The sequence below is a fragment of the Gekko japonicus genome, unplaced genomic scaffold (genome assembly GCF_001447785.1).
Source record: "Gekko japonicus isolate JY-2015 unplaced genomic scaffold, Gekko_japonicus_V1.1 scaffold335, whole genome shotgun sequence".
NCBI classification, from domain to species: Eukaryota; Metazoa; Chordata; class Lepidosauria; order Squamata; family Gekkonidae; genus Gekko; species Gekko japonicus.
Window position 1 is genome coordinate 16,735 of NW_015165840.1, and position 16,485 is coordinate 33,219.

At 40.9% G+C, this 16,485-nt stretch overlaps 1 protein-coding gene across 1 annotated transcript in view; it reads left to right on the forward strand.

The window, feature by feature from the left end:
* Positions 1-14,598, forward strand: part of LOC107110237 (insulin-degrading enzyme-like) — a 22,937-nt gene extending 8,339 nt beyond the window's left edge. Inside the window, exons 5-12 of the mRNA XM_015410987.1 lie at positions 1,814-1,905; positions 4,318-4,429; positions 5,479-5,646; positions 7,016-7,288; positions 7,879-7,940; positions 11,931-12,003; positions 12,340-12,407; positions 14,488-14,598. Of these exons, the coding sequence (XP_015266473.1) occupies positions 1,814-1,905; positions 4,318-4,429; positions 5,479-5,646; positions 7,016-7,288; positions 7,879-7,940; positions 11,931-12,003; positions 12,340-12,407; positions 14,488-14,598 (959 nt within the window). The remainder of the gene's footprint in view (positions 1-1,813; positions 1,906-4,317; positions 4,430-5,478; positions 5,647-7,015; positions 7,289-7,878; positions 7,941-11,930; positions 12,004-12,339; positions 12,408-14,487) is intronic.
* Positions 14,599-16,485: the final 1,887 nt, after the last annotated feature.

A 16,485-nucleotide genomic window follows, 5' to 3' on the forward strand; every position in this document is an offset into this window, starting at 1 on the left:
TGGATAGAGAACTGCCAGAAGTACAAGCTGGGTTTCAAAGAGGTAGAGGAACTAGAGATCAAATTGCCAACATTCGCTGGATTGTGGAGAAAGCAAGAGAGTACCAGAAAAACATCTACTTCTGCTTCATTGACTATGCTAAAGCCTTTGATTGTGTGAATCACAGAAAACTATGGCAAGTCCTTAAAGAGATGGGAGTACCAGACCACCTCACATGTCTCTTGAGAAACCTGTATAAGGGTCAAGAAGTGACCGTTAGTACTGGATACGGAACAACTGATTGGTTTACATTGGAAAAGGAGTACGGCAAGGATGTATATTGTCACCTTGCTTATTTAATTTATATTTATATAAATTATATAATTTGCTTATTTAATTTATATATATATATAATTTAATAAGTACATAATGCGAAATGCCGGCCTGGATGAATCACAAGCGAGAATTAAGATAACCAGGAAAAACATCAACAACCTCAGATATGCAGACAATACCACTCTAATGGGCAGAAAGTGAAGAGGATCTAAAGAGCCTCTTGCTCAGGGTAAAAGAGGAGAGTGCAAAAGTGGGCTTGAAGCTCAACATCAAAAAACCTAAGATCAAGGCATCTGGTCCCATCACTCCTTGGCAAATAGAAGGGGAAGTTGTGGAAGCAGTGACAGACTTCACGTTTCTGGGATCCAAGATCACTGTAGATGGTGACTGCAACCATGAAATTAAAAAACACCTGCTCCTTGGAAGGAAAGCGATGGCAAACCTTGATAGCATAATAAAAAGTAGAGACATCACCCTGCCAACAAAAGTCCATATGGTCAAAGCAATGGTGTTCCCAGTAGTAATTTATGGCTGCGAGAGTTGGACTATAAGGATGGCTGAGCACCAAAGAATAGATTCTTTTGAACTATGGTGCTGGAGAAGACTCTTGAGAGTCCCCTGGAGATCAAATCAGTCAAACCTAAAAGAAATCAACCCGGTCTGTTCCCTGGAAGGCCAGATACTGAAGCTGAAGCTCAAATACTTTGGCCACCAAATGAGAAGGGAGCACTCACTGGAGAAGACCCTGATGCTGGGGACGGCAAAGGATGAGATGGTTAGACAGTGTCATAGATGCAACGAACATGAAGTTGAGCAAACTTCAGAGGACGACGGAAGACAGGAGGGCCTGGCGTGATGTGGTCCATGGGGTCGCGAAGAGTCGGACTCGACTGTGCGACTGAACAACAACAATTGTGCCGGGATAGGGAGGCACATTTATATATAACACTTGAATTATTGAAAACAGTGCAGCACAGTTAAAAGGCATCTGCACATATTTACATTAAAAGTTAAATTGAGTTCAGAATTACCACCACTTCTTTTAAAACTATTATTCAGGGAAGAATGCAATTAAAGATCATTAAGGTGACTTCAGAAGAACTATAAGCCATATATTCTTTGTGCACTTAAAAGCTTCAGCTTTATCTTTTCAGTCAGCACCTGAATGAGTGTTGCTATTTTGGAAGGTAGATGTGTGTTTAGCTTGATTGCAGCACAGAGTAGGGTTTTTCCCTCCCCATATTGGAATCTGGGTCAAACGACATATGAATTCTAAGCAAGGCAAAATGTGCAATGAGCACAGCAATTTAGACCTGGAAACTTTCCCAAACATGAATATTTCTGAAGGGGGGGGGGGGAAGCGCCCCACTGCCTTTTGTTGATGATCATAATTTTCTTCCAAGAAATGTGTTGTATTCTTAGGATAATTGCCGTGTTTTTTTCCTGAAAGAAAAAAAGTCATGCAATTGATTTTTACATGTCTAAATATCTATTGTAGATGTCACTCTTCCCCGCCTCAAGGCCTTTATATCTCAGCTGTTGTCACGGTTACACATTGAAGCACTTCTCCATGGCAATATAACAAAACAGGTTGGTTTGATATATTTTTCAGCTGAGGCAGATTTATATTGATAATTCTATTTAAAATAAAGGGCATACAGCTCTCCCTTTAACAATAGGGATTTTTTTTAAAAAACCTCCAGGTAGTTTTTCATTAGCTTTATTGTCAGTGAATTTTTCAGAATGCTTTTTTTTGCATTGGTCTATTAATATCGCTGTCTTGGAATGTATGTACTATATAATGTCAGAAGCATGTACTGAAGATGCATGTATCAATAAAGTCTCTTGATTCCATATATATATGCTTGGGCAAAATGGACATTCTGCTATTTCTGTGTTTTATGTTAAAATATCCTAACTTTTCACACACTAGAATTATTTGGCTTGTGTTAATTTCCTTGGAGGCAGTTTTATGCTGCACAATATTTTATGCACAGTGTTGCAATGGCAAAACAAGTCTCTAAAAACAACAGTGCACTGGAGCACTCGTTTACGTTCACAAGCTAATGGTATCTGACTTGAACAGAGAGCAAGAACTGAGAATAGCTGGCGGTGAAGTACGTGTCCAAAATTAAAATGGCAGTGTATGAGCTGGGAATAATAGACTTTGACTTTCTTTTTATAGCATAAGAAGATTTGGTGGCAATAGGCATGCGACAGCTTTGTGTGAGATTTGACTATTAACTTGGCCAGGCTGTTTTAATGCAGCAAAGATGGCCGTAATCTTGATGCTATGACAGAAGTAGCTGGCTTCCATACCCAACCTGTGAAATTAGGTTAGCTCTATGTATTTGCTGAAATTTTTACTGAGCATACTTGGGGTGGGGGAGGTGCTCCACATATAAGTAGAAGAAGCCAGCAGCAGTGAGCATAGAAAAAAATCTCCAGCATCTCTAAGCATCGGACACATTGGTGCAACTTTTCTGCATGGTGCAACTTTTGTTTAGGGAACAACAGTGAATAAAGACATGCAACCAATTTTTTTTCCTGAGCATTTTTTTCTGAGTAGCTTAAGTGAAGGGCAGCCTTAAAGGCAGGCTTCTGAGAGTTCAAGGACAGGTGAAACTGCTGGGGCTTCCCCACACTTAGCAGGTACAAAGTATTTATTTCTCCAAGGAGTTTGGGATGGTATCTGTGACTCCTTTTTATCTTGCAATAACCCTGTTAAGTGGGCTATGCTGATAGGCAATCTCCTAAGAAGCTTCGTGGTGTATGATCAGGGCACCAGGTTCAAATCCCCTCTGTGCCATGAAGCTTCTTAAGAGACTGGCTCTCAGCATAGCCCACCTAACAGGGCTGTTGCAAGATAAAAAGGAGAGGGGGTCAGACCGGAAATTAAGATTGCTCTCTGCGGAAATGATGAACGGTGTTTACTGTACTGAGGTGATGAACACATTTTTACTGCTAGGACCACTATGCTATAATACCCCAGTAACATGAAGCCGTCTGAGTCTTCACTGCTTGCAGGTTCAGGAGGACTAAGGGCATTAAGCCTTACCAAGTATTGTAGGGGAGGGCACAATTCCAATAGGTTTCCAGAGATCCATCTACAAGTGACTGAGAATGGTTTAGAGTCCTTCTGCCAGAATACACTCAGTACATGGGTGGAAGGAGGAAGTGACTTGAAAAATTTCAAATAAATGAAGAGGAAAGGGGCTTGAAAGACCATTCGGTCCCAAGTATGTACTAACACGTAGGAGATGGAGGTTATAGAAATGACACAACATCTGGATTCTTTGCACAAGAACCTGTGACGGGTTGTTTCCCCCCGGTCACCCTCATTCTTGGCCAATACATGATAGACATTTACAGATTTTCTGGAGCCAACAGGTCTGAAAGAGCTTCTTCATCCTTTATTGCACCTCTGGTGGTGATCTCAGTCGAGCTGATTTTTCTTTTTGGGAAAGATAGGGTAGTGGTGAATGTTCTTAAGCTTCTGGTTCATGAGCTTTTGCTTGCTAATTATAAGAAGTCTTAAGATCATTTCTATTTACTATCTTAGAGCACCCTTTGGATGATAGCTCCCCCTGCTGCATGCACTGCTAGCTCCCTACAGTTATAGGTAGAATAAACTTTTAAGGATGATGATAACATTAACTTGTATCAGTTGTGATTCCACAGAAGTCATAGCTTATAAACCTGGACAAACTAGTTACGTGTGCATGCATTATACATTTTTGAGCTCCCTTTGGTTGTTTTAGTATTTTAAATATAATGTAGAAAGCACCAGGGGATTCTCTTTGAGAGGTTTTTTTTACTCTACAAAGCTGTTGCATGAAATACATCTCAGCTTCCCTGTTGTTAATACCTACAATTAATCTGCTGCAATTAATCATCTCCCTTTCGTTTCTAATTTGCCATTTCCTTAATACCGGTTATCTTTCTGTGTACTACCAAGTGGAGAATTGTTGTGGCATCTGTAATGGATTTCTTCTCTCCCAGGCTGCATTAGGAATTATGCAGATGGTAGAAGACACTTTCATTGAGCATGCTCATACAAAGCCTCTGCTTCCCAGCCAGCTAGTGAGATACAGAGAAGTACAGCTACCCGACCGTAAGTTCTCCTTCTGGATGGTGGAAGCTGTAAAACATCTCATTTAAAGCTGAGATTCATGGTGCACAAGAATTGAACTCAGAAAGGGGTTTTGTTTAACTTATTTACTTCATTTAAAGGCTGTATTAGCTATCTTTCTACCTTACAGGAAGGTGGCTTTCGATGTAAACAACACAATAAAATACATAAACACCACCATTTTAAGATCTATGATTAGATTTTAGTTTAAAATCCATGATTTGTTCCATTGTCATTTGTATTTACTGACACTGACTTGGTTTCCATTTTGTATCATAGATCTTGCAGAGTAAAATGGTGAAGTGGGGGGTTTTTTGCAAGAGAAATCTTGTCTCTAGATCTGTGATGTGATTCTCTCCGTGTGCAGTATTGGAAGAAAAGAACATGCCTCATTGAATACAGTACAGAGTAGCTATGCAAATGAAACCTTGTAATTTCCAGTACTTGACTTTAAAATGCACAACCAGGATTCATTTGAAACACACAGAAGAGTTCTGCGATGCAAAACAGTCGCTCTGATAGTAATACATAGAAGCGCAGCTTGAGAAATAATGTAGCATTGGCGACTGGTTGTTAATTTGTAGATCTCCGACAGCTCTTTACCAGAGCCCCGTTTGAGATATTTATGCCCCTGAACTGACATGACATGACTAGAAGCTCTTGGAAGAAGCAAGCCATGCTCCTCGCATCACCCTAGTCCATGGGATTTGTTGTATTGCCATTTTTTTCATGCCACTTGTACTCCAAACAGTTCAGGGTGACATCTTCTGTTTTCATCCTCACCACACTCCCATGAACTAGATGAGTCTGAGAGTGTGTGATTGGCCCAAGGTCTGAATAGGGATTTAGCCCTAGATTTAATCTGTTCCTAGTGCAACACCTTCCCTGCTTCACCCCACTGGCTTTTTGCTTATGCACTGAAAAGGCATTGAGCAGACAGTGTAGATCTCTCCATCAATACAAGTTCTGTGATAGAAGACTCTCTGCTTGCTGGTTTACAAAATCACATTTTTCTTATCTTTGTTTTACAGGGGGTTGGTTTGTCTATCAACAGAGGAACGAAGTTCATAATAACTGTGGTATAGAAATATATTATCAAACAGATATGCAAAGCACCTCAGAGAACATGTTTCTGGAGCTCTTCTGTCAAATTATCTCAGAGCCTTGCTTCAACACTCTGCGTACTAAGGAACAGTTAGGTGAGCTTTTGCTTGATTCCCCTTCCCCACACTCACCCAGAACAGTATATAACAGTGATGGCGAACCTTTTAGAGACGGAGTGCCTAAACTGCGACCCAAAACCCACTTATTTATCGCAAAGTGCCAACACGGCAATTTAACCTGAATACTGAGGTTTTACTGTAGAAAAAAAACCTCATACATTAACTTAAGATGATCCAAACAAAGTAAGGAAAGCAATCCCAAATGCTTTCATTTACTTAAAATTATTTGGCAGAGAATTCGACACTTTAATGATGGTCTGGGCCCGGTTGGGGCGATAGCATGCGTGCCCACAGAGAGGGCTCTGAGTGCCGCCTCTGGCACATGTGCCATAGGTTCGCAACCACTGGTATATAACCTCATATCATTGGGATAAGCAGGCTTCTCATTTCTAATTTTTACCGAGACTCCCATTCGTATGGTTCAAGGACAAACGGCAAGCTGCAACACCGGTGCCTTTCTGTTGGCTGTCACGCAACACTATTTGTTAAAACATTTATTAGCTGCCTTTCTACCTTATAGGAACGCAAGGCAGCTAACTTTATTGAATAATAGGCATTTTGCCCACCAACTTCAATGGATTTAGAAGGATGTGACTCTGTTTAGGGTTTGCATTGCTGGACATTCAAAGTAAAACAACAGTTGAAGAGCCATATGTCACTTACGTGCACCTAAAATAAGATTAAATTCATATCCCTCGGCACAGGTGATGTCTTTGTATAATAAAGAGTTTTTTAAAAAAATAATAATAAACAGTTGGACAATTGTGTGCTACAGTGTTAATGAGGGAGGGGGATGCAAACAGTCTTTTTGTCATTGCTTGTTGGCTTTTTTAGCCATTGTGTGGTAGGAATATATTGGATAAGGTTACTTGAAGGAATCCACAGTATACTGTGCTGCTGTCATTATGCTTTGGGTAAGCCACATAAATCTAACCACAGCAGCTCTGATTCACTATCTGTATTCCTTCACAAATAGTGATAAATCAAATTGTTTTAGTAGTCACTATTTCAGAGCGATGCAGGAGAATTATTAATGCAACTATTTGTGTGTGTGTGTGTGTGTGTGTGTGTGTGTATAAACTGTGTGCTCTTTTCCTCCATAGTCAAAAATGCATAATGTAAAAAACCTCCAGTAGCCTGAAAGTTGGGATGGTTGTGACCTCTATTTGCTTGATAGGACACCACTAAGGAACTAGTGGTCATGTTATTAACTTAATATGAAAAGCTAGAATTCAACAAAAGAAATACAAATCTCTTTCCTTTTGGGGAGAAGGGATGTAATTGGTGTGAAATTGCAGTCTCTCGTCAGTTGAATTTATTTGGGTGTTTTTTTCTTTCTTTGAAGGTTACATTGTGTTCAGTGGTCCACGCAGGGCTAATGGTATCCAAGGACTGCGATTTATCATTCAGTCAGAAAAGCCCCCACACTATTTGGAGAGCAGGGTTGAAGCTTTTTTAAAAACCATGGAGAAATGCATTGAGGAAATGTCGGAGGAAGCCTTCCAGAAGCATATCCAGGCGTTAGCGATTCGCCGCCTTGACAAGCCAAAGATGCTGTCTGCTGAGTGCGCAAAATACTGGGGAGAAATAATTTCTCAACAATATAATTTTGACAGAGGTAAAAGTTGAAATCTCTCAACAATATAATTTTGACAGAGGTAAGAAAAGTTGAAACCCCTCCAAAACTGAAAATATGAACGCTTGTGAATGAAAGCCTAAAAAGTACAGTTCAAACCACCTGAAGTTTCCAACACATTTGATTCTATATTGTACTCATTAGATTAATTGATACCAGTCTCAACATTGGACTATAATGCATAGCTGTTTCGTAAATATATTTTTTTAACCAGTTCAGCACTTCTCTCTCTGGCTCAGATATGTCCAGAATGGATTTTTATCATCTGTTAAATAGTGATTTGATTATATAAATATAAAATTTATGTCTATGAAGGAAAAGATTGTGCAATTTGGAAATCCCAGTGCTGGAATAAATTCCTTACCTTGTCCTTTCCATCTTGCTAAGAAACAAATGAAGGTTGTTACAGGTGTAACACTTCCAGTTTCTTAATCTTAATCAAGGATTAGGTCTGTTATATATGCATGGCTCTCATTTCTTAGACTATCAATACTTTTAGAAGCTAGCATATTGGTGTTAAAGTTTAAAATATGTATTCTTTGCTGACTGTAATTATAAATATTCCTATCCAGATAACATTGAAGTGGCATATCTTAAAACTCTCACTAAGGATGATATCATGCACTTTTACAAGGTAAATTGATCATAATACTACTTATTTATTCTTTAGTTAATTTGGGGATTAGAGTGTTCGATAATTTGTTTGGAATGGATGGATCGTTACCTTAATAGTATTCAGATAGACCAGATGTAAAATTGTTTGCATAATTCCCTAACTGACAGCAATACAGCAGGATCTAGGAGCATATTCCCAGTCTCCCCCCCCCCCCACACACACACACACCATTTATTCTGAATTTTTTGGCCAGAATAAAAGTACTGTTCCCCGATTACTTTGCAGAAACTCTGTAGCAGATATGGTCACTCAGTGGCTCAGGAGCCACATGTGGCTTTGATGTGCCAGCTGTGGCTCTTCCAAGCACTGTTCCCCAATATGGCCATATTTCAGAAAAGTAGCCAAGGCCCTTACCTGGTGGGGCTTGTGTATGGCAGGTGGGTCTGTTGCACCATGAAGCAGCCACTGGCTGCTAGGCTTCCTGAGGTCCAGGCCTTATGCCAAGGGTGGAAATAAATGCAGCTCTTTTGGTTGATGGCAATTGCAAATGTGGATCTACACAAGCTCTGGAGTGCCCTTGAGATTTATATGCTCTGGGGGGCACTTTAGGGTACTGGGGTTTAAGAAAATGTGTCCTAATACTTGTTTGTGCTCCCACAGTCAGCATAATTAAAATATGGTGAAAGAGCCTTTCTTTTCCATTTCTGGTTTGGTTTTTTGGGGGTTTTTAAATTTTATTTTAATAAATAGAAGTTCTTTAGGGAAACAATCATATAATCCTGTCCTTGTCTATAGGTTAGAATTGAAGCATTGACATTCTGAATACTTTACAGAATAGCGACGGGGGGGGACACCTCAGCCTCTTTCTCTGTTCTTTGCTGAATTATGCAAGGCACACAGTGACCTTGTAGGCATCACTGGATATTGCAGCTGCTTTTGTCATTAAGTTAGCTGTAACACCTGCATAGTGTTTAAACAGCATAAGAAGCTATGTAATAATAGCTCATTGTGGCTTGCTCTCAGCTCTGGGTGTGAAGTTAGTTTGGGGACTGTATCTCATGGATCTGTTTCATAAATGGTGGTGCTTTTCCCTGGCACAAGTAATCTTCCCTGGATGCATCAGTTCCCTTAGTAGAAGAACCTCTTTTCCTAGGGCATTGATCAACAACATGGTTCCTGCTAGTGGGTTTCCCAGTTCCCATTTGCTTGCTTCTACCTAATTGGGGTAGGTGTTTCAGAACAATCCAGGAGGCAACACAGGGAGCAGCACCTGTTCAGAAACCACCGCTTCTGTCAGGGGAGAATGCTTGGCTTACAAATTCTTAACTCTTTGTGATAAGCCCAGCACCTTATGGCGACCATTTTGTGGTTGTCCATGCTCCCCATTGCAGTCATTTTGTGGTGGTGTCAACTCCCCATTGTCAGAATTCCAAGTGTTACCCACACACTTCCCAGGGGAAGGCAACTTACACAATGGAAAGGTGCCACCATTAGTGAAACAGGTCCATGAGATCTATCCCCACAAATTCTGCAGAATGACAGAGTTGTTAGCATAAAGCTTACTGATCAGATGATTACTCAGATTTAAGTACTATAGATGTCAATAAAATCTATCTATATTTAATGGCAGAGTTTTTTCCCCTCCTATTTACCCCCCAGAATTGGCAGTAAACACTTGCTTAAAGACGACTTCTAGTAGAATCTTGTTTTCTAAAATTGTCTTGAAGACCACTGAAGTGGACTCAGATTCTTGAAACCAGACAATTTAGGATTAGTTTCTGTATATACGTACTAAACTCTGCTGGGTAGAAACTCCATGCCAGAGGTCTTCTGAGTCCTTTGATGTGTTTTTTGCTGACATTCACCAAGGCAGAGGGCAACCTTATAGTAGGCTTTTATGAATTATATACTAAATAGTGCATGGCTCTGGCATTTTACATAATAAAGGTATTTTGCCAGTATTGATGTTGCAGGAGGCCATATTCAGCCAGATGGCCTGTGCTGATTGGAATGAGGAACAGCCATTGCTTACCGAAATAAAAGCGAACTTCCTTGAAAAATTAAGCTCATAATCTGCAGTGAACACAGAGTTGCCTAACTAGCAAATAGCATTATTGAAAAGGTGAATTCAACAAAATGAAAAGGAATTTCAGGCAGTTTACTTATGTTCATGAATTTGCCCTGTACTGCGTTGTTCCATCAAGGTCAGCATTATCTACTCTGATTGGCAAAAACTCTCTAGGGTCTCAGCCTCAGGCCTCGATCTTTTACATCACTTGCTAACTGGTCCTTTTAACGGGAGATGCAAGTGATTGAGCTGGTGACCTTCTGCATGCCAAGGAAATGCTGTATCACTGAGCCAGGGCTCTTCCCAACAAGCAGACTTGTTAAGTAGCTCTTCCAGATCTAGTTTGTGTTCTAATAGCAGGCAGCTCCACAAAGACCTCTGCAGTTACATTGACACATGTTTTGGTGTAGTAGTTAGGAGCGTGGACTCTAATCTGGCAGAACCGGGTTTGATTCCCCCACTCCTCCACTTGCACCTGGATGAACTTGGGCAAGCCATAGTTCTGGCACAGCTGTTCTTAAAAAAGAGCAGTTTCTGTCAGAGCTCTCTCAGCCCCACCTGCCTCACAGATTGTCTGTTGTGGGGAGGGGAAGGGAAAGGAGTTTGTAAGCCGCTCTGAGACTCCTCTGGGTAGTGACGGGCAGGGTATAAATCCAATAATCTCCTCCTCCTCCTCCTCCTCCTCCTCCTCCTTCTCCTCCTCTTCTTCTTCTTCTTCTGAAAATTCTTTTACTAATGTGATTAAAATGAACATTGTTTTCTAGAAAGTAGCTGATATTTGTTGGTTTAGCCATCTTTCTATAGCATCCCCCCTTGAAAATGCAGAACTATAGCTATATAAAAAAATGGCTTCATTTTATGTTACTTTAGGATAATGATTCATTAATTACCTGATTCCAAGAATCAAATGTTCATTGTCTTCCTTTTCTAGATCACCTGGAGCTCATTGGCTCCATTGACTAATTGTTTAAATGTGCACTGTTAGAAGGGCAATTGCCTTTCTGTAGTATCAAAGGGGAAAAAATTTAAATGTAATACTGGAATGTGTCTAAAAATAGCTGCAGTAGGAACTTGTAATTAACTTTCATGTTACCTTTGAAGACAATTTAGCAAGAACTGCTCTAAGGTACTTTAGGAAAGCTCATTGCTTTCAGGGCAGTACAAATAGAACATGATAGTGTATTGCATTCGTTTTGGTAGACCTGTCATTACAGCAGATCCAGAAAATGTTAGTTATTGATATAAATGTGTTGTGGTTAAAGCTATCTGATTCCAGTGGCCATGGACTCTGATTTATTCCTTACCCAGCTAATTCAGTTAATGAAGCCTGTAATGAGATGCAAGCAACTAATGCTAGGATTACTTTAATGTATTTACTGTTGCAATACATTTAATACTATCTTAAATATTGCTCCTGTTTTTGTATTAACATTTCAAGTTGAATTTCCATCCTAGTCTCAGTTATCATATACTTCCTGCATTGCAGTTTCATTTCTCTCGATACTTTAAAAAGGGCTTTGGGGAGAGTATGCAGTCTTCTCTGCCAGGCCACACCCATTAAATAGAGGCAAGGTTGAAGTAGGGGCAGGGGGCTCATTGATGCACCAGAGCATTGATAGGTTATTGCTACCAAGGGTCAGGGAAGGCCAGACCAGCAGGTGTTTTCCTGTATTTGAGAATCAGTCTACAGAAGCAGTTGATTTATAGATGATTTGGAACGGTTTTCGTGATACTGGAGAGAAGTAACAATGCGTAACATGTAGGACATAGGCTACTTATTCCTAGCGGCAAATATAGATATTCCACTCTACTTGGTGGATGATACAGCTTATGTCAATCAGGGATGGCTAATTTTTTCATACTTTGAAGTCCACAGTAAAATGTTCCATTGGTCTCTACTGGAATAACTGGTGATGTTTTTTGGGTTTTTTTGTCTGTAGAGGATGTTGGCTGTAGATGCCTCAAGGAGACATAAAGTATCAGTACATGTACTAGCAAGGGAAATGGACTCCTGTAAGTACTGAATGCATTTATTTCTCAAAAAAAAAATGTTCAAGTAAGCACAGTAAAACAGTTTGTACCGTAGATACTTGTCCTGCAAATTTCAGTTCTGGAAGGATTTTTATGACCTCTGGTGGATGGGTGGAAGTATTTGCACTCAGATAAGAACTAGAAAATAAAGTGTGAGAAGTTTGGGAGCTTCAAGATTTCTAGGTAGTGCAAAAAAAAACCAAACCACTTGGCATTTTCATTGTTTGTCTTAATTCTTGGCTTGGAATGGTCTGTTTGGAATTTTATGTGCATAATTAGATGTTTTTAACAAAGGTTTGTTTGTTTTAAATTTAACAGGCCCCGTTGTGGGAGAATTTCCAAGCCAAAATGATGTCAAACTGGCACCAGCACCACCACTGCCACAGGTAAAAAAATTGACCTCTCATAACCATTTATGAAAGAATGGAGAGTGCCTATGACACTATCCAACATAATTACCACATTGGGTTACAGTTGCCTCTGAGAGGCAATTCTAAAGCTAGGTACTGGTCTGCAAGTTGCATTTTTACTTCTCTTTTCTTTCAATAATATTTTGATATTGCTTAGTTGGCCTTTTATTTATACACAGGTCAATGAAATTGTAAGGGCTGTCTCAGATTTATTTATTTGATTTCTAGCCTGCCCTCCCCTGCATAGCAAGGCTTAGTGCAGTAATACGTAATACCAGCAGTCATTAAAAATCCAGTATAACATCAGTTAATGACAGTATATCAAACAGTAATCAGTGGTACCCATTAAACACAACTATTCCTAAATCAACTCCACATATGTGCAGCAGATGGTAACTATTTATTTATTAAATTTATACCCCCACCCTACCCCAAACATCAGCTCAGGGCAGCTCACAACATAAAATCAGCAAACAAATAAAAACAATAAAACAACAAATAGCAAACTATGGGTGGCGGACAAGAAGGAGCCATGTAGTGTGAGACATGCGGGGGGGACCAGTACTAATAAATCTCCACCTCCTCAACCAAAGGCCTGGTGGAAAAATCTCCATTTTGCAGGCCCTGCAAAGTGGCATTAGGTCCACAGGACTCAGATCTCCTTTGGGAGAGTGTTCCACTAGGCCGGCACCAGTGCCGAAGAAACTCTGACTCTGGTTGAAGTTAGATAGACCTCCTTCAAGTTGGGGGCCACCACTAGATATTGATCCGTACAGTGTAATGCTCTTTGAGGGACATACCAAGAGAGACAGCCCCGAAGGTGTGTTGATCCCAAACCACTTTGAAGGTTAGAACCAGAACCTTGAATTTGATCTGGTATTCAAGTGGGAGCCAGTGCAGCTGGTGGAGCACCAATTGTATATGAGCTCTTAATGGTGTATATGGGCTCGTAATAGTGCAGAAGGAATTGCTCTACATAAGGCAAGCCTGTATCCCATGTAGGCCACAGCCCCATGGATGGTGCTGCTTCACAATAGCAATGTTTATGCATGCCATGGTACATTTCCCAACCACCATACCCATGCAGATCACTGCCAGAAAACAAACTGGCCTGGGGCTTCTCCAGCTGCTGTGTTATGGCCAATATTACAATAGCTGAACCAGCCCTCTTAGTTTGCCTGTATGCAGGTGTCTGTGTGTTGTCCCAAGCATGCACATTTTGTAGGTGTGGGTGATGTGGCCCTATGGTAGACAATACATGTGACGCATACACAAGATCCTAGGCATCTCCTATTAAATGATCCGGGGTAGCAGGGTACTGGGAAGGACCTTTTTCTGCCTGGAGAGCTTCTGTCACTGAGCGTAGACAGTACTGAGATGGATGGAACAAAGATTGTCTGATTCGCTATGAGCTTGTTCGTCTTACGTTCAAGCCCCTGCCTGAATATCATCATTTAGCAACCAATATGAGATTGCACTCTGCATCCCAGAATCTATTTTGAGTTTCGTTCTATGTTTCCTTCAAATCAGTGCTGTCTTTTTTCAGTAGCCTATCCACACATTTCAATTAATATTTTCTAAGTCAAAATGTGCTATGATATAAAGTTGTGTTCGAAGTTTCACCCTTTTGTAGTTATGTAGAGCTGCGGTGGCTCAAGTGGTTAAGATGCTGAACTGCAGGCTGTGGAAGGTCAGTAGTTCAGCAGTTCGAGACCCGGGTGCCGCATGATGGAGTGAGCTCCCATCTCTAGTTCCAGCTCCTGCCAACCTAGCAGTTCGAAAGCAAGAAATTGCAAGTAGATAAATAGGTACCACTTCGGTGGGAAGGTAACAGGCGCCTTGGTGTTTAGTCATGCCGGCCACATGACCATGGAAACATCTTCGGACAGCGCTGGCTCTTCAGCTTGGAAACAGAGATGAGCACCGCAACCCTAGAGTCGGATTCGACTGGCTTTCGAGCAAGGGAACCTTTACCTTTATCTTTAGAGCTTTGACAGCTGTTGGTGATAAGGGGGAATCTGCATATATTTTTTAAAAATTCTTTAACATGTATTAGGGCAGATCTTGGGCATTAGAAACAGCTTCTGAGGCTGCCGCACAGCTCAGATTACGGCCCTGCCCTCATGATCTAATGGAGGCTTCCAGTGTGGTGGTTGGGAATGATTAGTACTGTGTTTTCCTGTGGTGACCTGAGTAGCCCACGGCTAGCCTGATTTCAGTCTTGCCAGATCTCGGAAGCTAAGCAGGGTAAACCTTGGTCAGTATTTGGATGGAGCCCACCAAGGGATACCAGGGTTGCTTTGCAGAGGCAGGCAGTGGGAAACCACCTCTGAACGCCTCTTGCCTTGAAAACCCTCTGGGGTCTCCATAAGTCAGCTGCAACTTGATGGCAAAAAGGGGGGAAAGCCTGCTGTGGATTCACTAATGTAAATTCCTTTAGCAGGGAATGCCTTTCTAATCATTGTCCCCATCTATTTGATACATAGCTTTGGAGGAAACAATCTTCAGGGAAGCTTTCATCTAGCTGAATGTGCATTCATTTATTAATTACAATATTTGTATTGTGCCCAGAATTGGCAAAACATACAATAAAAAACACAAAAACAGAAATGAACCACATCACAATGCAGGCCCAACAGTAATAACTCTGTTTTCATCTCACTGATATACTCGACATTATTCATAAGAAAAAGTCTCAGCTAAAAGCCCTCTGGAAGAGTCTGGTCTTGCACACCTTCCTAAAGATGGACAGTGAAGGTGTCTTCTGAACCTCCTTTGATGGGCCATTCCAAAGAATCAGTTAAATGACTAAGGAAGGCTTAGAGGAATGGAGGAGCAATGAACAATACTATGAAAAGGCAACATGAGAAAAAGCTGACTGGAGGAGTACAGTTAATACAGGGAGATGTGGTCCTTTTAGATGTGTTGAGTCCCAGGTCACAAAGGGCTTTAAAAGTAAGCACTAGGAGTGTGCAAAAACACCCAGGTATTTTCTGGGTTCGGATATATTGAACCCGAAAAATACCAGTATTTTCTGATATTCCCAAATCCCAATACCAGTATGGTATTGGATTTGGGAAACCCACATTTTTTTCGGCTCCATTATACCCTATGGGGATCATTATAGTCAGCCGATCCTGGGCTGGCTCCTCTTGCAGCTCGGTTTAAACCAAGGTGCAAGAGGGGCCAGCCCCAGCCGCAGAGCTCTCAGCTCCTGCCACCTGGCTGATCCAGGCTGCAAGAGGAGCATACCAGCCATTCAGTATAGCTCAGCTATACCGGTAGCCAATCATATTCTCTGATCTGCATTCAGCTTAAATAATACCCCCAAAATACCAGTAAGGTATTTTTCATAATGCCAGTGAGGTATTTTTCGGTTATTTTTTTCGGCTTAGCTTATGCTGAATACACACCCCTAGTAAGCACCTTGCATTGAATCTGGAAGCAAATAGGCCGCCGAGGAACTTATTCCAGTATTGGTGTTACATGTTCAAAGTGCCTTGCCCCTGTTTAGAAACTGGGCTGTTGCATTCTGTAGTTAGTCTTTATTATGGCTCACAAGACATTCAGAAGCAGAGTAAAGCAGATTGAAAACAGATAAAAATACTAATATTCTGTAGTAGTGGAGGCTTCTGATTAATCCTGAAGAGCAGGCACACACATGTCAGAGGAGTCTAGATAGGGAGACAGATTACAAGCTAGTATCTCTGAAATAATGTGCTCTTAACATAGGCACCAGCCTGCTTCTCTATTAGCAGGGCTGAGTTCAGAAGTACTCCCAAACTCTTTACATAATCTGGCAAAGTTAAAGTCACCCATCAAGGTCAGAATATCAATCCCCTCTAGGTCATTAGCCTTCTCAATAAACATCACCCCAGTCTTCAAAAAAAGGTCTTATGCCCTAATTTTTTGGTATCTGTTTTGCGATCCGGACTTAGGAATCTGTCCATCTTGAGTTTGTAATTTAACAGTGACTTTACCACAGCGTGTAAATATTCATGCATGTGCCAGATTCTTAGTCTCTCTCTTTTTTCTGATATGCTTATTTGCAGCC